This window comes from Vigna angularis, chromosome 3 (genome assembly GCF_016808095.1).
Source record: "Vigna angularis cultivar LongXiaoDou No.4 chromosome 3, ASM1680809v1, whole genome shotgun sequence".
Taxonomy (NCBI): Eukaryota; Viridiplantae; Streptophyta; class Magnoliopsida; order Fabales; family Fabaceae; genus Vigna; species Vigna angularis.
This window is the reverse complement of record NC_068972.1, coordinates 6,117,021-6,140,019: the sequence shown is the minus strand read 5'-3', so window position 1 is coordinate 6,140,019 and position 22,999 is coordinate 6,117,021. Positions and strand designations below refer to the sequence as shown.

Genomic DNA, 22,999 nt, shown 5'->3' with positions numbered 1-22,999 from the left:
CTGGTTACTCTCTGCACACACTTATTATTTTTCTATCTTCAATGTATAGCATACGAGTGTGGGGTCCATGCTAGAAAGAGGGGTTCGTGATGTCCGCCACCAATCACAACTCAACATGGAGCGCGTGCACACGCACCTGCTTCCGCTATTACTGTTGTCAACTACAATCTACTCGCGTTGTCCTTTTGAATGGTTTTTTTTCCGATGTGTGCCAGTCCACCATAAGACCCGAAACAGCCAATAAGAATGTCAAGGGTTAAGGACTATAATGCCATTTCATTGATACTAAGGCTGTTTCTGGATCCAAGACTATGAATGACTTAGACTTCCTTCGTTTCTCATGAAAAAGTAATGAATATTTGTGAGAAGTTATATATATTTATTCTATAAATAAGAATATCTCTCTTAATAAAAAAAACTTCATCTTCTGTAAATAAGGGAATTATTTTATTTCATATATAGGTTAAGAATCTTCTTTAAAATAAAGAAAAAGTATATTTTCACTACAAATTATGAAAACCGGTAGATAATTGGTAATTTGAGAGATCAAAATAGAGACTATTTGCATTCTCATTTTCATTGTTTTTACTAAATTAAATATCATAATTAATTTTTGCTTATATTTTAAAATTATTGACGTTACTACTTTTTTTATTTTATTTCCCATAGTGACTATTTTAGATCATAAAAAAGGGAATTTGCTATATTAATTTTCAAAAGTGTTATCTTAAGTTATCTTGTTAGGCAGACTTTTAATTTGTGTAACTCAAATAAAGGAAAAATATTTATGATTGAAAAATGTTTGAGCTAAATGCATGGTAGTATTCTCATTGGGAGTCAATGTTAGAAGATTATTAATTACAAAATTCAAATTGTAAATCAAAGCAACTCAATGAAAATTATTCATAAAGATGAGGAATTTTTATATTACATAATGACTATAGAAATTATCAATTTTTTTATTGAAGTTTGTTCAAATATTTATCAATTTATGTTAATGTATAAGAGTTACTTGCAAATTCTGAATATATAATTTAGAAGAAAATACTCTAATAGAGGTCATGTTGTCATAAAGTTATCAACATCGGAGTAATCAAAAGTTGGAATATGAAAAAAAAACTGTTAACACCTTTAGAAGATCAACAAACTGGTTGATAAAGATATAAATATAAATTGAAGATGTTTTTGAAGCATGTTTAACCCTTGTTTTTTTCCTAAAGGGTTAAAAAGGTGTAGTTATCATTAATAACAATTTTTACCATACGGACAACTTAACTTGAATGTTGACCTGCTCTTGCATACTATTTGCTAAAAAATGAAGGATAAAATATTCAAAAACTAAGAAGAAGTTGACAAAATAATTAATTATAATTAAAAAACAATTAATTCTAATTATTTTATCACTTATAAATAAGCAAAGCATATTTAATTTCATTATGTCTAGTAAAAAAAAATTCTTTAAAAGAAAGAGGAAAACAAGTAAAAGTAATATAATTATACTCATATTCTCCAATTAAAAAAGTTACATTTTCCAACCCTTAGTAACAATTGAAAAATAATTTTCTATAATGATTAGATTATACAAGAACATTTCTTTAAAAAGAAAAAGTACTGGTATTTGTCTTTCCATGTTTTTTACATTGAGCTTTTCACATTAATATTACTATTATTATTCTTCTATTCTACTTTATTATTTTTATTTTACATCATCACAAGTATTAAATCCTCTCGAGAGTCAATATCAATATTTGAATCTAAATATTTAAATATTTTATAATATTATACTGTGAATCTTATGTACTTGTAAAATTTTATAACTCGAATTATATTTTTTTTATAAATTAGTTTATCCGGTTTTCTAGTATTATTCTTTTGATGATCACAATTTTTTTTTAATGATGAAGCATATGTCTATACACTAGTTTAGAAATATAGGATCTCTTAATGCATGATGTTTTGAATTATTAGATCCGTATTATCTTCTTTTAATAGTTTTGATGCTATATGAGGTGCTATATTAGTAAATGAGGCTTTTTGTTTTCTTAATTTCCTAGAAAATGAGATGCGTGACCGAAGGATGGAAGGGATTTGAATCCCGTGTATCACAACAAATCTAACAAATCTTGTGTTCCATACTTCATAATTTAAAAAATGGAAATAATTGAATTGAATTAATAATATTGATTTTGAAAATTCAGTATGTAGTAGTTATATATGTAAACACTTTTTTATTTAAAAATATTTCGTATGATTTGTATAAATATAAATAAATAAAATGAAGGGTGAAAAAGAGAATGAGGCTATGTGTTAACTTATTGTTGTCGTTGCGTCAAATATAATTTTAGACAATCAGGCATTAACAAAATTCAATACTTGAGAATGAAAACTGTATTTTTTTTTTATTTACCCCACTGCGTCCCTTCACGGACCATGTCTTTTAAGTAAATATAAAAATACCATTTCTTTGCTATTTCATTTCACTAATTGAAAAATATAGTATATATATATATATATATATATATATATATATATATATATATATATATAATTTTAATAAAGTCTCACAGACTCTATTTACCCTGCCTGGAAACTTTTTATGTAATTATGTTATAGTTAATAATATAGGTGATATGTATGTCTTATGATTTAAATAAATTTTGACTCTAAAATTAATAGTGACTTTAATATTTGATATTTATTAATTTTGTATCTGACCGTTACAATGTATCTTCACAGAGTTAAAAAAATAAACGTATCAAGACAAAAATAATTAAGTAAATAATTAGTATAAATATTATAGAAAGATTTCTTCTTAAAAGTATACCATATTTGTAACAACACATATGGAGATGATAACAAGTCTGAAGGGTTACTTACAATAACTATTAGTTATTGTTTACAATAAATTATTTTATTATCTTTCATCATTGATTACTTATCAGTTTCAAAGATATATATATACACACATTAGTTATGGTGATATATCTTTGACACTTTTTCATTGTGATTTTAAAAGAAAACTATGAAACATCACTATTTAAATATAGACTCAAATAAAAAACAAAAATCTTAAATTGTCAATTAGTGCATCAAAACATATTCTTATAAATATAAAGAGTTTTCCAAACAAGTTATCCTACCTTGAATAAATTATTTTTTAAATAAATTAATTATAAAATATAAATATATAAAATTAAATTATAAAAAAAGACAACTTTTTATATTTTCCTTACGAATAAATTTAAATTAAAATAATAGACAAATAAAAGTGACTAAATAGGTGGTAAATACAATAATACCCATATTCATATTCATCTTATTAAAAAAATTAATAATTAAGATATTTATACTCATTGTTTGTAAAGATTTATTAAAAAAAATTATTCAGTAATAATATAATTTACCAGTTACATAAAACATTTGAACATCTCATTACTTATTCTTTTTCCAGTCTGCTATGTCTTTAAATTTTAAGAATTTAGATTCTTTGTTAAATTTTGTTTGCTGTCATCTGTGTGCGTGTCTTTAAAATGCACTGATCTATATTAATTTTTTATATTTTAAAATATATTAAATATATTTTTAATATATCAAAATAATGTAATTAGAAAGATAATTAGATAATAAAGAAACACAGAGATAAAAGTGGACTCAATACATTAAGTAACTTGTAGTTTAGTCCTTACTGAATTAAATTTCAATACATTTTAAATATAATTAAATTTTTTAAAATTAAATTTATCCCCTTTGAAAGAGTCATATTTAGATTGTTAGATTTGACACATGACATTTTTTATATTGTAATATATAACATATTACAAACATTATTAATATCAATTTAATAAATTAATCAAATAATTCTATTTAATAAATATTAAAATTCAATTAAATAAAAAATATAAAATTAAAATAAACTATAAACATAATAAAAATACAAAGTTATTGCTTAAATTTTAAAAAAATAACTCTCGGACATAACTACGGTAGCTCATTGTTGAAAAGTAGATTCAAATTGTTTTAAATTAATAATTAATACTAATTAAAAAAATAATAAAATCCTTAAATATTTAACAGATATTTTATATTTTATCTAGATTTCAGTCATACATGTAAGTGAAACTGAATCTCCTATCTCTTATTTACATGCAACATACTTTGATATTTTGATGACCAAAACTTTATAACACTTTCCTTTTTTCTTCTTACATGATTTTATTTAGGTCTATTTCTAAATTAAATGAATTCAAAGTAAAATAAATCAAATTCAACCTGAATTTAACCTGAATTAAGTAAATTATTTTCCTTCAATATAATTAAGTAATTACTTTGAGAGAAAAAATATGTTTTATTTTTAATAAACAATTATAAACATGTTTTAAATTATTATTTACTTCCTGATAACTAGAAAACATTTTTACAACTTTTTGCAAAAATTAATTTTCCTTTAAAAAAATGTGGGAAAAGAGTCATCCTAGAGCATCACGAAAATCATTTAATTTCATTTTCATTTTCACGTGAATTAAGGTGTTTTCTGGCCAAATAAAAAAAAACACAATCTCCATAATAAATATAAATATAAATAAATATATATATATATATATATATATATATATATATATATATATATATATATATATATATATATAATCAACCAAAATCTGCATCTTTTCATTAAGTATGTATTTAACCAGTTTTCTTTTTTTATCTATTTACACAGACACTTCCATTTTAACTTAAATTTTTATTTTATTCCAATAATATCTTCGAATTATTTAACTTTAAGAACAAACATCTCATGTGATAAAAAAATATTCCATAAACAACATGCTCATCACCTTTCTGTTTTTTTTTTTTTCTCTTTTTACTTTCCAAACATATTTTCAAAGTAATGAGTATGAACTAGTTGATAATTAAAAAGTTAACAAAAGAATGAGAATTTTTAGTTAGTTAATTATTATTGCACTATATTGCATTTTTTAAAGAGAGGTTTCACAAGTAGATTGAATAAGTAGAAAAATATTGTCACTTTCCAGATTTTACACAAGTGAGACAATAAAGAATTAATGTTTGAAGAAAAGGATGCATCATGGAGTTTTTGATGATTAATTAATGGGGTTAAATGATAGATATATGATGGTTAAATAGCTTTGATTTCACAGGTGAGATATTATTAAGAAAGTACTACACTATATAATGTAGTTCATGACTCCACAAGACTTTATTTGCACAATCCAACTACAAACATATACATTAATTATTTTTATTCATACATTAATTGACTTTTTTAAAACATTTTATGACTAACATTAGAAATAAATTATTATTATATACATTATAAACGTCCATTTTCAGATATTATTATAAAAAACAATGAAATATAATTAATATAATAGTTTCTTAAGAATATTGGTGCTGGAATGATAGCAATACCAGAATAAACACAACCTCTACCTATCTAAGATCGTGTTAGAAAGAGTATTTTCTTAAACAATCTAAGGGAATATATACATTTGACAACTTAAAAATACTTTTCTTTTAAAGAAAAAATAGTTAATACTTAAAGAAAGAATGAATCTATAAATTATAACATCCCAAAAATATATAGTATAAACCATATAAATGAGTTATCATATAATAATATTGTAAGACAGTTAAAGATGTTATAATAAGATTACAGTTATTCTAAAATAACCATAAAATTTAAAGCTTTACCGATTGGTAATTACAAAATTTAACCGAACGGTTCAACCCAAAAACTAAAAACAGTAATATGACCGAACGATCATATTTTAAACGGCAGGATTCTCGCTCTCCAACTCCTGCTCCAGCGTACACTCCACATCCTCTGCTCACACCCAAAAGGTGATCATCGCAAGAGAAAAACCGAACGGGAACATGGGCAAAATAGGAAATAAGGGTAAGATAATGTAATTTAGTTATGCAAACATACATACAATTCGTACAAGTACAACCAATGCATAACCGAATACTCCAACATACCAAAACAAATACATATATGCATATACAAATGAACACTATACTTCATGCATAAATCGTACACCTGACTTGACCATCCGGATTGTATGAATATGTAGCTTGAGGTCGTTCATGCACTCGGGTGGTGTAGTAACTGGAAAACCATCAGCTGCCACCCGAAGTTAGTCTCACTATCCATATTCATACTATAACACCACTTTGATACACTTTTCACTTGAGACATTTAGCACTTCAATACACTTTTCACTGAGACATTCCTCCTTGGAATTCTCTTCCACATTACTTGAAACATGTTCCTTGTTTGAAATATCAATACAATTTACCATACTCAGTAGATCAATACGACTATCTCAACCCATCAAATTCAAACAGTGATTGTAACGTCCCGGCAACTCATAGGGACCATCGACTGCCCCCACAGATCACCACCAGGCTTTCCAGTGTGCTTTGTCCTCACTCGCACACTTTCTAGGAAAACTTCCCAGAAGGTCACCCATCCCATAATTACTCCAGGCCAAGCACGTTTAACCATGAAGTTCTTATGAGTCAGGCTACCAAAAAGCAAATGCATTTGGTGATATGAGTAGTCAAATCAATTCCTTTTAAGCTATCCTTCAACTGTATAGTCCCATACCTATACAGTCTCCAGATCCCTCTCATTCCGGTGTATGTTCGATTCATCCATGTGTCCCTTCCACCGGAAGCCTTGCCAGGAGCTGCTCCTTGTCTGTGCCCCCTGCACCATGCTCCCTGCACCGGCGTCACTCCCCGCCCTCTTATCAGTGCCCGGGTGTCACAGTGATAATAGCATTTAAAGACCAAATATTCATTCATAGCAGAAAAATCGAACGTCAACAACACAAACTCCGAGTACGACCAAACGGAAAGATCAACAAATCTTATGGACAAGACCGGACGGTAAAACAATTCCCATATGAGAACATGACCGAACGATCATTTAAATAGTAAGACCCAAACAGGAGTCAAACAATATTGGCTTAGACCGAACCCTATTGGCTTAGGCCGAACATTATTAACTTAGAACAAATACGATATTGAGCACTGGTATAAGAACGAGCACTCATAAGAGACCACACAACCCAATAATACCGATCGCTAACACTATCATAAATGCTAGTACAAAAACGAACACTATATCGAACGAGCGCTGGTCCAAGACCGAGCACTTACCAAGAACGAGCGCTAGTACAATACCGAGCACTACCAAGACAGTACATGATCGAGCAGTCAATAACAATTAAAACCTATCATAGATCGAACGATGTTTACACTCAAATGTCATGTCTAGACCGACTGCTATATTTACCTGAATATCAATACAAGATCGATCAGTCATTAACTAAGAATCCACAAAAGTAGAACTCAGTTAAGACTGAGCACCAATACAAACCGAGTACTATTAATACCGAACGCTAAACCTATTACGACTAATAACAAACGATAATACCCACCCTAAGACTGTCGAGATAAAAAATGAATACTTTTAAAACTGAACGTCAACATTAAATCGAACAACACTTAACCAGATTATCACTATGGAACCTAATACCGCTAAGCCCGATTACATGACCAGACCGAGCGTTCTATACCGATCGTTCGATTTTCTACAAAACTTGCAGAAACTTCTCAACTACTTCACAGATTTCGTCCAAACACAAAATATTGCATACAATTCAATCAAACATACAATTGTTCATACATGCAAACGTTCAAACAGAGATTCCAAACACAACCACAGAAAAACATAATTAAATTACTAGCTTCCCTTACCTCTTAACTGGACAGAGAACTTTCAGTGCAGAAACTTGCTCACCACCAAAAGTCTTAGAAACCTAAGGTTCACTGATTTGTGAAAATAGACTAACCACAAGACCAGAAATGTGATCAGAATTTAATAGAAAGAGGTAATAAACTCATGCAACCAGAAACTTGGTTTGCATGTGCCGGAAAACAAACGTTCTAAGAAGAGGATGAACTTACCAACTCAAAACAACAACTTGATCGGTGCAAAGTGAAGCCCTTGACACCAGGAAGACTCAGGCGTTACCTGATTGATGATCGGAATAAAAAGAAAGTGAGAATTTGTAAAAAGAAGGAAGAGAATTGTAGAGAGAAGGAGGAAAATATGAATTCAGAAACTTAGAGAGAAGAAGTGCATGCAAAATAAAGTGGCACGAAATTTTGAAAAGTTTCCTTATATACTACTGTCAAAATCGATCGACCACTCAGCTACACACACCTAGCTTCTACTTTCTAAATTTCTAAATCCTTACACCTACACCTGACTTCCACTCAGTGTTGAATTTAATGGTCCTTAGAGAAATAGTCATGAAGATAAAATGTAAATGATCTTAAAATTACATGCTTAAAAAATCTTGTCTTGTTTCAATTTTTTATGACTAATTTATATATATATATATATATATATATATATATATATATATATATATTTATTTATTTATTTTCTTGACTTTTCATGTTTAGAAAATAGGAAATATATCCTGTCGCCTAACGAGGAGGGACAAAATTCATTAAACCTCAAAGGTGGTCGAACATAAAAATATTTAATTATTAATTTTAAAATTTACATAATTTAATTCTATATTTTCAAATTTTAATATACATAATTTTCGTTTTATCATCGGGAGATGGGTAAACTCATACCTATATTCATCCTTCCACTTTTACAAATATTAATTAAATGTTTTTTTTTAAATAATCGCACTAAATAAAATCGTATTATTAAATATCAAAGTCAAAATATACACATTTTTTCTATCTAATATCATATATATATATATATATATATATATATATATATATATATAAAATGATATAAACATCAAATAAAAAAATCAAACAATAAGGTTAAATAAAGATAGAAAAAAAAAACAAAGTGATCAAATGTATATTTTAAAAATAAATTATGAAAGTACATATCGAAGAAAAAATTTATATAAATTTTTTAATATTAATTAATAAATTAAATATATTTTAATAATATAAAACGACATCAAATACAAGGATAAGAACAAAAAGATGAGTATAAAAATGAGACGAGACAAACATATCATATTTATCATATTCACGTATATTAAAAATTTAATATAACTCGATAGCCATATTCATACTTTATTGATGTGAAGATTGTGCATCTAAATTAGAATAAATTTAAATTATATATATATATATATATATATATATATATATATATATATATATATATATATATATTAAGTCTCCTTAATTTAAAAGTATAGTTATTGATAAAAACCTTTGCCTTTATTAATTACAATTATATTGTATTTAAGACGATACATCATTTAATATTCAATTATCTCATCAAAGTTTTAATTGTTAAACTGAATATGACATCAAATTTATTTTTTAATTTGTGACAATAGTTCATTCAAAAGTTATGACATATACTAAACAAAATTTTAACACCTGAAATCACTTTATAATTATAATATTTTAATGGAACAAAATTATGTTGGTATTCTGTCCTCCTTCACGTCTGTTCTGCATTTTTCTTCAATTAGAAAACTGACTTTCACCAATTGTTAAGAATGATCAAGATTTAAGTTTTCTAAAATATTTGTTTTCCTTATTCATTGTCAATTTCGCTGTCAATTTATTTCAAATTATTTTTCAAAACACTCTTTAAAAAGAATATACTGATTATTACAGTTTTGCAGTAAACTATATATGTTTAAATCATGCATTTATTTATGTAGTATTTTTTTGTTCTCTTTAAGTGTTTTTATGTTACTTTATTAGATAAGTGATTTGTAATAAAATGGTCCATATGTTGATGCACACAACACTTCCATTTCGTATCCTTTGAGAAGCTTATAAATGAAATCGTCAAATAATTAGGTGATTTAAAGATTATCTGCGATTAAAACTATCTGTATTATGTAGACAGCAAATACTTTTAGGAAGAATCGAAAGGCACCTTCAGCTGTGAGTTTAGCCTTATTGATTTTGGGCCTGCTCAGATTTGGGCTTTGAGTGATATACTTCACGGGATGTTACTCCCTCCACCATCACGCACTGCTGCCTGTACTCCCTGTTCCTTTTTTACCTTTCATTAATATTTAATAGATGTCAACATCTATACACGGATATCGACATCCGTTTAAAGGACAAACGAATGTATATATATCTGCATTATATATCAAACTGCTACACTTAGCCAAAATAATTACTAATAAAAACTTACTACAAATAGATATATATCTGTAGGACTTTACCCATATGCTATAGGATAAGTCGACGATGATGGAGTTCTTGACAGACACAAACACAAAAAGATACCCTTCATAAACAGACACAAGCATAAAAAGTGGCATGCACCTGTTAGTGGCATGCACCTGTTAGTGACATGCACCTGTTAGGTGAGCCAGCAACCATTGTTTCCCGTATCCAACCATTATGATAAATGAGAATTAATGTTAGTAGGTGAGAATCACATGTCTCACATTTTTGTATCAAAGGTTTGACATTGCCGGAAAGGTGTAAGGTATTTTTGGATTTAAAAAAATAATGGAGAGATGTAGGGAGTTTTGGGGTGGTGGTGGAGCAACACCCTACTTCACGACCTCCTGTTCAAATTTTCGAAACACTTTCTTTATATTTTGAAATGTATTATCGAGAATACTTTTTTATTTTCAACATTTCAAAAAGCCACTATTTGAAATACATTTTATTTTTTTAACATTTTGGAAAGTAATTTGCACTTAGGAGTGGAGAACGTTAGAAAACATGAAAAATGAAAAAAGTGGTTCAAATTCCAAAAGTTATTCGTTCGTTAGGCTCTCTTATCTTTATTTACATTTTAAATTGTACTTTCGGGAACATTTTTCTTTTTGACTTTTCATATACATATTTTGTGAATGTAAAAATGAAAAAAAAAATGCATTTTTTCTCAAATGTAGAGCTGTCAAAACGGATCACTTGGCCCGACCCATCACAGGTTGGTTACTTAGTGAGCCAACTCAACTCGGCTCATTTATTAGCGAGCCAGAAAAATTCGAACCCACGCCGATCCACCACGGGTTGGTGAGTAAACGGGTTGGCTCACTCGCTCATTTAATTACAATTTTTTTAAAAAAAAAATTACAAACTTTCTATAATTCAACTTTCTATAATTCAAATATAAACAAATTTCACTCCCAACATGAGTGTTTAATTAATTTTGAAAATAAAGAACTTAAATAATTTTTTCAAACAAAAACAAAATAATAAATATTTTTTTATAAAATTAAATTTTAATAAAATAAAGTTAGGTAGGTGGGTTGGTGGGCCAACCCGGCCCACCACGGATTCAACCTCCATGAACCGGGTTGAAATCTAACCCACATAAAAAAAATACAATTTTTTTCAACTTAACCTGACTCAAATCCGTGGTGGGTCGGATTGGCCCGCAGATTATAACCCATTTTTACATCTCTACTCAAATGTTAAGAAAATAAAAAACGCGTTCCTAAAATTAAGATAATACGTTTCAGAATGTAAAGAGATGAAGTTGTAAAAAATACTGTTTTTGTTATTTACGTTATATAAGCCATCTAAGTTTGATAAAGAGTACTTGGAAAGAAAAAAAAGAAAGAAAATTTGGTAAAAATAGTTATTAAGAGAGTGATAATTGTTTACGGCATTGAAAATAAGTAATTGTGGAAACGCAAAGGAAATAAAAGAGTTTTGGAAAGCAGGAAAGTATGGGTGGAAGTACGTAAAAGTAAAAGTAAAGTGTGTACCTTATCTGTGATTGAAGGATGATGAGAATTGAGAAGACACCAACCAAAAATGATGATTGTTATTATGGGTTTACAATGACTTTTGAGTTTCTACATTCATTGTTTTATAAGTTTTTGTTGAAGACCATCTCTTTTGGGCACGTGAGTTTTTTGTTTCATCACTCTTTTGGTTACATTTAAGGTTCCACTAACATATTCAATTTTTGTGTCTTTCTTTCTTTTCAGGCAATATCAGACGAGGGTTGCTTCTGCCTACAGAATAACTTCTTAAACATTATTTTGACTTCTCAACCCCCGAAAAACATTATATCTCAAAAAGAGGACTTCACTTTTTTAAAACAACATTTAAACTTCTCATTTATTAATCATAACCCCCACAACTCTAAATACAAAATGTATTCAGAATGTACTCTCCAATTAATCCTTTTGCAATGAAAATAACTAATTAAAAAGAAAAAGAAATAAAGATAAACGAATATTTTTCTCTTTTAATTATTCTTATATGTTTAGTAGTTTAGAGTCAAAGTTAAATGGAGTTTAATTTTTTTTTTCTGTTTCTTAATTTATGTAAAACTTTAAATTTTCATTCTAAAATAACAATATTTCATATATATATATATATATATATATATATATATATATATATATATATATATATATATATATATATATATATATGGTTTGCTAATTTGTGTACGTCTGTTGTTTCTTAATTTATCTTCTAAAATTAAAACTTAAAATTTAGATTCTAAAATAGACAATATTTGACAAAAATCCTCTCATATATTATGGATTCTAAGTTTTAAGGTAAATGATATTTGAATAATTTTATTCTCAAAACAAAAAGAAAACAAGAAACCCCAAACCCTTACTCACCTCCCTTATTTCTCTCAACCCTTTCTCTTTCATCTCTTTCACTATCTAACATTTTGTCTTTCATTCATACGGTAACCTTAAGTGAAAAAATCAGAAACATTCGTCGCTAAACAATTTGCCTTTGTAAAGAATAGTCATTGACATATTCACCTTCATGCAAATGTTTATTCAACATCTCTTCATTTTCATCATCTTCACTAACCTCTCTAATTTCATCATCAAAAGATGTTGAATCATCATCTCTAAAAAAAAACCTCCAGACCAATTACCAATTCCTTCGGATGTCAATATGCTTGTGAAAATTAGATAAAATTAGATAAGACAAAAGTTATAAAATGAAAACTCATTATAAAATCATTTTTTGTAAGAAATTGTTTAACGAGTGTTTATGATTTTTTCCTATGCCAATTACCAATTCCTTTGATGTCATTATGCTTGTGAAAGTTAGATAAAATTATATAAGACAAAAATTATAAAATGAAAACTCATTATAAAATCATTTTTTGTAAGAAATTGTTTAACCGCGAGTATTTATGATTTTTTCCAGGTCAATTACCAATTCCTTCATATGTCATTATGGTTGTGAAAATTAGATAAGAAAAATTATAAAATGAAAACTCATTATAAAATCATTTTTTGTAAGATTGTTTAACTGTCAATGTTTTTGATTTTTGAATTTTTTCAGTTGGGGCTGTCATAGGATGACAGAGAAAATGTTGGGGTGAGAGAAATGAAAAAGAAAGGATTGAGAGGAATGAAGGAGCTGAGTAAGGGTTTGGGGTTTCTTGTTTCTTTTTTTAGTTTTTGAGAATGAAAATTATTCAAATCCATAATATATGAGGTATTTTTGTCTACTAAAACTCAGTATACATTACTAAAATGTACCTACTGAAAAATCGACATATGCAAGTTAGCAAACCCATATATATATATATATATATATATATATATATATATATATATATATATATATATATATATATATATATATATATATATATAATGGTTCCGAAATCACTTATTGAAGGTTCGTTATTGGTTTAATGTTAGAAGGAAATTTTCCAGCACGTTTTCGTGAAAGCTTATGCGTCTATAGATGTGTAGTGGCATTGAAGTTATAAACTTGGCATTTACGCAGACGAATAAAATTAAGGCAAGTATTGAATTTATGAATGCAAGGCCAAACCTTCGTAACATTACTTTGTTTGCTTCATCACTCATTAATTTTAGTTATTTAAGTGTTGCCTTTTGTTTGGTTATGGAATGTTTGTTTATACATTTGTTAGGTTGTGGTATTTATAATTAAAAATTTGCGATTAAGATGTGGGCTTGAACTTTGCACATAGAAGTCACAGGGGTGTTGCTCCCTTCACCACTTCATTCCTGTTTTACTCCTTTCTTTATTTTTTCATTCCTATTTTACCCTTAGTAAAATTTTAGGGTTAATAGTTTTTAACCTCTACCTGTAACGCCCCGGCAACTCGCAGGGACCATCGACTGCCCCCACAGATCACCACCAGGCTTTCCAGTGTGCTTTGTCCTCACTCGCACACTTTCTGGGAAAACTTCCCAGAAGGTCACCCATCCCAGAATTGCTCCAGGCTAAGCACGCTTAACCATGGAGTTCTTATGAGTTAGGCTACCGAAAAATAAATGCATTTTGGTGATATGAGTAGTCAAATCAATTCCTTTAAGTTATCCTTCAACTGTATAGTCCCATACCTACACGGTCTCCAGATCCCTCTCATTCCGGTGTATGTTCGATTCATCCATGTACCCCTTCCACCCGAAGCTGCCAGGAGCCGCTCCTTGTCTGTGCCCCCTGCACCATGCTTCTTGCACCGGCGTCACTCCCCGCCCTCGTCTCCGTGCCCGGGTGTCACACTACCCACTCCAATCCTCTACATGTATGCAGCGAACACTCTTCTTCCTCTTTATCGTTCGTTCCCTCATTGTTTCATTGTGCTCTTTTTCCTTTTTTTCACGTTCCACTTCTTACTCTCATTCTTTTAATTGTGATAGAATTGCAAGTGGTGGTGGAAGCAATTGATCAACCATGCCAAGATCGGTGTGTGGTGGTGGTGTGGTGGTGCTTGAAGGATTCGCCGTGAAGGTGCGTAATAAACCCTAAAACAATAAACGTATAATCTTTAAACAGATGTGAGCATCTCTTAGCGGATGTCAACATCCGTTTGAGGAAAAACGGATGTCGATATCCATTTTGCTTTAAACGGATGTTGACATCCATTTAAAGTTACATGTTTATTTTCAGTTTATTTTTATTTATTTATTTATATTAATTTTGGAGATATTTTAATAATGTAATTTATATGTTTTGATGTATTATTTTTTAATATATTTTTGATGTATTTTAATAATGTATTTTTGAAGATCTTTATTGTTATTAGTTTATATTTATATTTTTTTGTATTTTGCAGTTATATATAATTAGTTTTTTTTAATGTTTTTGTATAATATATATTTTTTATATATGATTTTTGTATTCTTTAACAATTTTATAATTATATAAAAAATTATTTATTAGTTTAATTATATGAAATATATAATTTTATTATATTAATATTTTTGTAATTAAAACAAACGAATACGGTGGAGTTGAAGGGTGAGAATCTGAAAAAAGAGAGAAGGAGAGTTGAGAGATAAGGTTGAGTGAAAAATAAAAATAGGTAGAAAAATAGAATTTGAATTTAAAGTAAATAAATAAGTTTAAAAATAAAAAAGATTATTTTTATAATTAAATTTTTTTTGTAGAAGATTGAGAAGTTAGAGGGAGAAGTGGTAGTGGTGGAGGGAGTAACACCGGAGTCAGAGTCAGAGAATGTTAGATCCAGTGCCCTGTTCGGCCTTTGAAGAATGAAATAGGACTCAATAAATCCGTGGAATTATACTTGTGATTGTTTTCAAGCACGGATTGCCTACATTTTTGGGACAGGCTCCAAAAAAAATCATGTCGATGCTGCAATCTAAAATTCTCTCTCCATATTGTATTTAGGACATTGGTTATAATGTTCTAATGTATGTCTCCTAAAATTTGTTTTTAATGCATAACAGTCCATTTTAAATTTATTATATGGTTTTGGTTAACAAATATAATCTTAATTTAATAAATTTCAAAAATATATTTAATATAAAATTTTCATAAAAATTTAGGATTCTCACAAAGAACTTTTTAAAAAAAGTTTATAAATATGTAATGTAAATAGTTTCGAATTAGGAATGATAAAATAATCAATACACATGAATATCTATAAATAAATTTTCTAACAGATGTTGACTATATATCTTTAATAATTATATGTGAATAACATATAAAAATATTTAATTATCAACTAGTAAAATTTATTTGAATGTTTTTAAATTAATTAATTTAAATAAAAATTTCACTAAAAAATATATATCATAAATAATTATTTGAAATTTAATTTGATATATTTTGTATTTTTCATTTATATTCATGAAAATTAAGTATTTTTATTTTTTCTTATTTATATTTTAAAGTAATTCATTTAAATTTAGTTTTTAAAGAGATTAAATTTATTTATATTAATTTATAATTATTATTTTTATTTAACTTTATATTGAAAAATATTTTTCTGATATTTTATTTAAAATGAAAATTTTATTGAAAAAAAAAGAAAAAAAAATGAACCGAAAACATGAGAGAACCTTGTCGAATCCATGATAAAAATATATCTAACACATGCAAAAAAAATATCCATGATGAAAAAAAATTAAGAAATACATATGGATAAAAAAAGTAAACCAATGCAACAGAAGTAGAAAATCAAAATTCAATAATCAAATTCTTCACCATATTAAACTTGTTCTTAAAATTTTTTATAATTATTTAAAAATCTTTATTTTTTTGAAGGTTTAATATTAATTTTTTATGATCTATTCGGACTTCTTATAGTTTGAACTTTTATCCTGACCATATCAATATCAAGAAATATGAAATATATAAGAAGACATATTCATCCCTCAAACCAATAATATTCTTCCTACATTTTTAAAAATAGATTCAAGTTCAAAAGATAAAATATTTATATCTAAAATTGAATTATTATCATTTTTTTTCTCTTTTTGAATTTAATTTAATATACTATTTATCTATATGTAAGAAAAAAAATCAATAAAAAACGTTTGAAATATTTTTAAAATTTAAATATTTATTTTCTTTTTTGTAATGTTTTAAAAATATTTTTTAACTTTATCAATTTGTAAATCAATTTTATTTTATTAATTTTACAAATTGGATAGATTCATAAAATTGATTGTGAAATATTTTATATACTTTATTTATTTTAATTCAATTATTATTTGACTTTTTAATCTAAAATTTAATTATAATTTATTTTTTAATATATGATACTTAATTATACGAAAATATATAATTTTTCTATTGAATATTTAATACTATTAATATCAATTTTTAATAAAAAATAATCAATTAATAAAAATGGTAAGAAAAGTATAATCAGTATGAAATAACGAACCAAACCAGCGCAGCAACCGTTGCCATTCCTAATTGCAACTTACCCGTTCATGCTCTATTTCGGTCTATATGAACATAACTCATCAGCGCTTAACACAAAACTCATCCACTGCTCCCACCACCACAATATCTAAACCTATCTACCAACCAAAACCTGCCACATCGTCCCAAGTCCAATTAGTGCAAAATTGCGTAAATTTGGATGACTTTCGTTGGACTATTTTTTTGACAATATTATAAAAAATCTTCATTATTACCTGTTAATATTCTATTATAAATATATTTTTTAATCTTTATATATTTATATATTTTGTGGAATCATTATCTAACTAAAATATCGAAATTTTGGGACTGATCAGAAACCCAAATAAATAGTTTGATGTGAGTAATGCGAAGTTCTTACAGTGGCGGTTAGCAACGAATGACAGAGTGAAATGGCTCACCCCACTAACTTGTACTTTTTTCCCCCTCATTCCCCAATTTATACCCATTCACCAACTCCACTTCTTTCTTTTCTCCTATAAAGCATCCTTACAGAATAAAGTTTGAGACTTGGAAATTGGGTTTGATCGAGAGACAGAGATTATGGCCAGAAGAGATCTTGAGAGTGGCGGTGGGAGAACCAAGAACAACAGAACAGAGGAAAACTACACTGCACATGAATCTTCTAATCTTTACGAAGCTGATACCCATTGGACATCATGGCTGGTTCCTATGTTTGTGGTTGCTAATATTGCTGTTTTTGTTGTTTCCATGTACATCAACAATTGTCCCAAGAATAACCTCGGTCTCCAAGGTGGCTGCGTGGCCAAGTTCCTTGGAAGGTTCTCCTTCGAACCTATGCAGGAGAATCCGTTGCTTGGTCCTTCTTCTTCAACGTAAGTTCAATGACTTGTTTTTATTTAATACCATGTGCTATTTATTTGATTGTTTTCGTTTCTGGTTTTATTATTCCTTTCTCTTGGGGAATTTTGATACGCTTTTATTTGGGGTCTCATTTTGGATAGAACCCAATTTGGGATTTTCCCCCCAGTTGTTATTGGTTTTATCTTCTTTGGAAAATTTTGCTCAATTTAGTGAATTGGGTGTGTTCTTAAATATGTTGTGCATGCTAAGCGAGTGCTTTATGGTAATTTTTTGTGTTTACTCTATGAGATGAATTTCAAATTTCAAACGACTCACTCTTCATTGCCTTTTCTGAACTGTTCTCTTGGTAGAGATTGGCGAACTCGATAACATCTTTTTCTTACTTTTGCGACGAATATCCACACTTCTCACTTGATTTTTTTCATCTCAGTGCCGATTATAAGATGTAATCATACTTAAAGTAAAGTAAGAGATAAAAAAAAAAAATCTTTTGGGGAATCGTTTTGATTTTAAAAACATCGTATCCTTAATAAGACCCTTTATGGACAGAGTAACACTTTCATTGGATATTTTATAATTACTCGTGCATTTGAAGGAAAGAAAAGAAAGCCGAGAAGGGTGAAACGTAAAGGTTCTTTGCGTGCTCAAGTTCCTCAACTGAACTGAGAAAGTTGGGCGCATTTTGTGATTAACAACCGTTTGACTTGGCTAGGACTATGTCATTTTTTATGTCTTAAAAAATTAGCCACAACGCACAACGCTATGGAGTTATATTCTTTTAAATTTCGTTCTTTATTATTGTATGATAGAGCAGTATAAGTTTTTTATAATGCTTTCTCCATCACCCTTTATAAGGGCCAAACAATGTAAGGTTCAAGGATTCTTGAAAACTGGTGTTTGGACCTGTACTTTGTTTCAGGTTGAATGCTCCAGGAAACGCCTTTTTTTTTTCTTTCTTTTTTTTCCCTTTTGTATCTCAGTTTGGTTTTGTTGACTGGTTTCATGTTGTCATTCTTAAGAAATGTGAAATGGGTTTTTATATTCATCGACATTTGAATTTTATTGGATACATATTGAGCTACAAATGGTTGCAGCGGACTTGTTTCATTCGGGTTCTTGACTTGGTTGTACACTTCTACCAAAAGGGCCAAAGCAAAGTATTTATCTATCCAGCAATGAGGGTGTGGGTTTTCCAATCTTGTAATTGTAACTTGCATGCACAGTTCTTGTAACAGTTCAAATGATAGCCTATTTTGTTCTTGGGAAAATTTATTGATTTCAAATGTTTCATTGACGTATGAAGATTGACCAAGATGGGAGCCCTTCGGTGGGATAATGTTGTGAACGGGCATCAAGGATGGAGACTTGTCACTTGCATTTGGTTACACGCTGGGATTATTCATTTGCTTGCTAACATGTTGAGTCTGGTATTCATTGGGATTCGTCTGGAACAGCAATTCGGGTTTGGTATGTTTTTCTTGCAGAAAAGTAAAATCTCACGTAAAATCAGTAAAACAGAACTTCTGAGTTTATCATTTGCTTCCTACGAAACTTAGTTTAGTTTCTCTTTTGGTCAATGTTTAGGTTGTACATGGACCTAACATCTTCCTTTGTCAAATTCATGGCAGTGAGGATTGGAGTTATATACCTGGTGTCTGGGTTTGGTGGAAGTGTTCTGTCGTGTCTGTTTATCAGAGACCACACTTCGGTGGGTGCTTCTGGTGCCCTTTTTGGACTTCTTGGCGCAATGCTATCTGAACTTATCACAAACTGGACTATATATTCCAACAAAGTGAGTCTAGTTAATTCTTTATGGTTTTCGGTATGTTTGTCAGTTTTCTTCAACATGAGAGACACATAAAATCTTCTTACACTGTGGCTCATTGTCATCAATTAGTACCATTCCTTTAAATTAGATTAATATGGCAAATGTCAATTTTTGTTTTTGACTCATTCTTGTGCCTTTTTCTGTAGGCAATGGCATTACTCACCCTTCTAGTGATCATTGTGATCAACCTTGGCATTGGCATTTTGCCACACGTGGATAACTTTGCTCACATTGGAGGATTCGTGGTGGGATTTCTCCTTGGTTTTATTTTGTTGCCTCGTCCTCAGTTTGGATGGTTAGAGCAGCGTCGACTTCCTGCCGGTGTGCGTTTGAAGTCTAAGTACAAAGCTTACCAATATGTTTTATGGATAGTGTCTCTTGTTCTGTTGGCTGCAGGGTTAGTTCCTCCCTTATATCCCTCAACAGTAATGTTGTTATTTTGATAAGGATTTTGCTATAATTGATAGAATAGAACTAATATATTGTTTTAATTTGGTATGTAGTATAGTATACGGTCTTAGACAATTTTCTTGTCTTTTTTACATGTCGATATAATCAGGTGAATTTTAAATAAGTTCATGTTAAACATCAATATAAATTTTCACATCTTATCTATGTTGACACCAGAAAACCTGTAAGTCATTAAATAGTTTCATGAATTCATACATAAAATGTATTAAACAAATACATGCTAAAATCACTGATTTTTTATTGAATGGCAGGTTAGCAATTGCATTGGTGATGCTATTCCGGGGTGAGAAAGGGTATGATCACTGCCATTGGTGTCGGTACCTAACATGTGTCCCGACCTCTAAATGGGAATGCAGCAATGGCAGTTAAGTCAGAGTGGGCAAATGATATTCACTTGCAAGTTCTTTTACGTGTATAGCCAAAGCTCACAGAAACCTGGTTGTTTTGTGCATTTCCTTCTTTCTTTTTCTTTTTTGCTTCAAATAATTGGTTTGCCTTTATGGATATATGCTAACTTCTTTCTTTGTTATATAGTATATGATATACAAAGAAACTTGTATATGAACCCAGTTTCCATCTTGTATATGAATATAAAGTAATCATGGATTTGGAATTTAAATTCGAGAATTCTGAAGCAATTATCATTGTTCATATGGAAGGAAGACAATTTTGGTACAAGCATCGTGGAATTTAAACTATGGCCAACGCTCAATTTTTTATAAGAAGCAATAAGCAGAAAAAATATCCGTCAAACAGATAATGTGTTAAGAAAAAGACAAATTAGGTAGTAAAGCAATTGGTGAGAACAAATAGGTTGACGTCTCACCAGAATCACCACTCATTCCTTTAACTATACCCTTTTGGGTTCACCTAATTTGTGTTTGTATTTAAAGACTACCGGCTGTTCATTACTTCTACTGTACACTTGGTTGGGCTTACCCATTACTTTGGTACAAACGGGGATTTCTTAACAAGTTCAATTGGGGTTCTGAAAAAAACACTTATAACTTAGCCCATCTACTTTCTTCAGAAGTCAGAAGTATAATTAAAAAGTTGAAAAACTAAGGTAAAAGTGGCGTCGCCCAGACTCGAACCGGAGACCTTCAGTGTGTTAGACTGACGTGATAACCAACTACACCACGACACCATTTCATTTTTACTGCTTCTGTAAAAATTAATAAAACTAGGACCATGATATCTTTTCAAATGGTTACGTCATGCATGTCTCAAAGCTCATAGAAAATTCATGTAAAACCACATGCTTCACATTGCACACCAACCCATTATATTATTCTTATATATCATATAACTTAGTTTCTTTAAGGAGAGGCAATAGGGGGAAAAGAAAGTCTTCCTTAGAAGCATATTGTGATGGAACTTTGTGTGGGATGCAACAAGGCTTTAAGAATAATTGGGTTGGCGATGTTGTTGTCCTCGGCTCCAATTGTATCTTCATTTATAGAATGCTCCATAATTACTCAGCTTTTCTCAGCATGCTCCTTGTTCATCACCCACGGCACCCCAGACCCCATTCCAGGGTCCCCTTGTTGTGATGCTATGTCTGGGGTGAACAATATTGCCAACACTGCTGATAATAGGCAATATGTTTGTAGGTGTTTAATGGACCTCATTGACAATTTCAGTTCAAATGCCTCAGCCATTGGTATCTTACCAGGCTTATGTGGTATCTCTTTCGGATTCAATATTGATCCTAATGCAGACTGTACTTTATAACTTTATAAGTATAGTTTATACTTTTATACCATATTTGGCGTATAATAATCCATTTAGAGTTCATGTTTAAATAAGATAGAAGAAGGTCTTCATCTACCACCATTAATAGTCACTAAAAATATATGAATATATGTGGTGTGACCATGGCAGATGTTCATAGCCATGTTAGTGACATTGCTATGTCCCCACACCATTAAGGTCGTTCCAAAGTTTTATTGCACCTATTTTTCTAGTATTTTATGTTTGAGTGAGATCAGTTCAACTAATTCATAACGACCGATGTCAACCATAAAACTCGAGCTCTCTCTTGCTTTTAATTCAGGAGAAATCCGCTAACAGTAAATCTGACCTCTTTATTGTAAAGGTACAATTCAATTCAAAGTTGTTACTCCTTTACAACTTTTGCATCAGTGGAGAAAAGCTAATGATTTTGGCATAATGAAGGTGGTCACACTTTATAAAAGCAGGAAAAGGAAAGTGCGTGTGCATTATAAGTAGGCATTTGATAAAAGCATTTACAAAAGGAGGAGTAGGGTGTCTAAGTGAGATTAGTTGTACATTAATTATTCTCAGAAACAGCTACATATAATCGCTTGATTTCAACTGCATGGCCTAAGGTGAGCATCCAAGGACACAGTTCCAATTCGTAGTCTCATCAAAAACAAAAACTAGAACAGAACAAGATAAGGGAAAGATCCAAAGGTGTGAATAATGCTGTCATATATGAATTATTTTGTCCTTTTGTTTCATGTCCCTGTCTGACAAAATGGACCACCGAAAGACCAAACTACTGAGAAAGCATAGATCTAATCTCCGTGAGTTCACAGTGAATAAATCAAAATGGGAATACTAAATAAAAGCAACAGTTATTCTTTAAATAACCCTCAGGCAAGGTTTTGTAAAAATTATTGTTTGATGCACAATGGG

At 29.5% G+C, this 22,999-nt stretch overlaps 2 protein-coding genes and 1 non-coding gene across 3 annotated transcripts; 2 read left to right on the top strand and 1 right to left on the bottom strand.

The window, feature by feature from the left end:
* The first annotated feature begins 17,513 nt into the window (after positions 1–17,513).
* On the top strand, positions 17,514–20,986 carry LOC108324218 (RHOMBOID-like protein 2). The gene is made up of 5 exons (XM_017557084.2): positions 17,514–18,050; positions 19,343–19,506; positions 19,668–19,831; positions 20,014–20,264; positions 20,590–20,986. Exons 1-5 carry the CDS (start codon positions 17,758–17,760, stop codon positions 20,705–20,707), a joined length of 990 nt encoding a protein of 329 aa, XP_017412573.1. The 5' UTR covers positions 17,514–17,757; the 3' UTR covers positions 20,708–20,986.
* Positions 20,987–21,081: 95 nt separating this feature from the next.
* Positions 21,082–22,102, top strand: LOC108324753 (putative non-specific lipid-transfer protein 14). Its single transcript, XM_017557683.2, has one exon. It carries the CDS (start codon positions 21,710–21,712, stop codon positions 22,070–22,072), a length of 363 nt encoding a protein of 120 aa, XP_017413172.1. The 5' UTR covers positions 21,082–21,709; the 3' UTR covers positions 22,073–22,102.
* Positions 21,412–21,485, bottom strand: TRNAV-AAC (transfer RNA valine (anticodon AAC)). The gene has a single exon. It is a non-coding gene; the product is annotated as a tRNA-Val (tRNA).
* Positions 22,103–22,999: the final 897 nt, after the last annotated feature.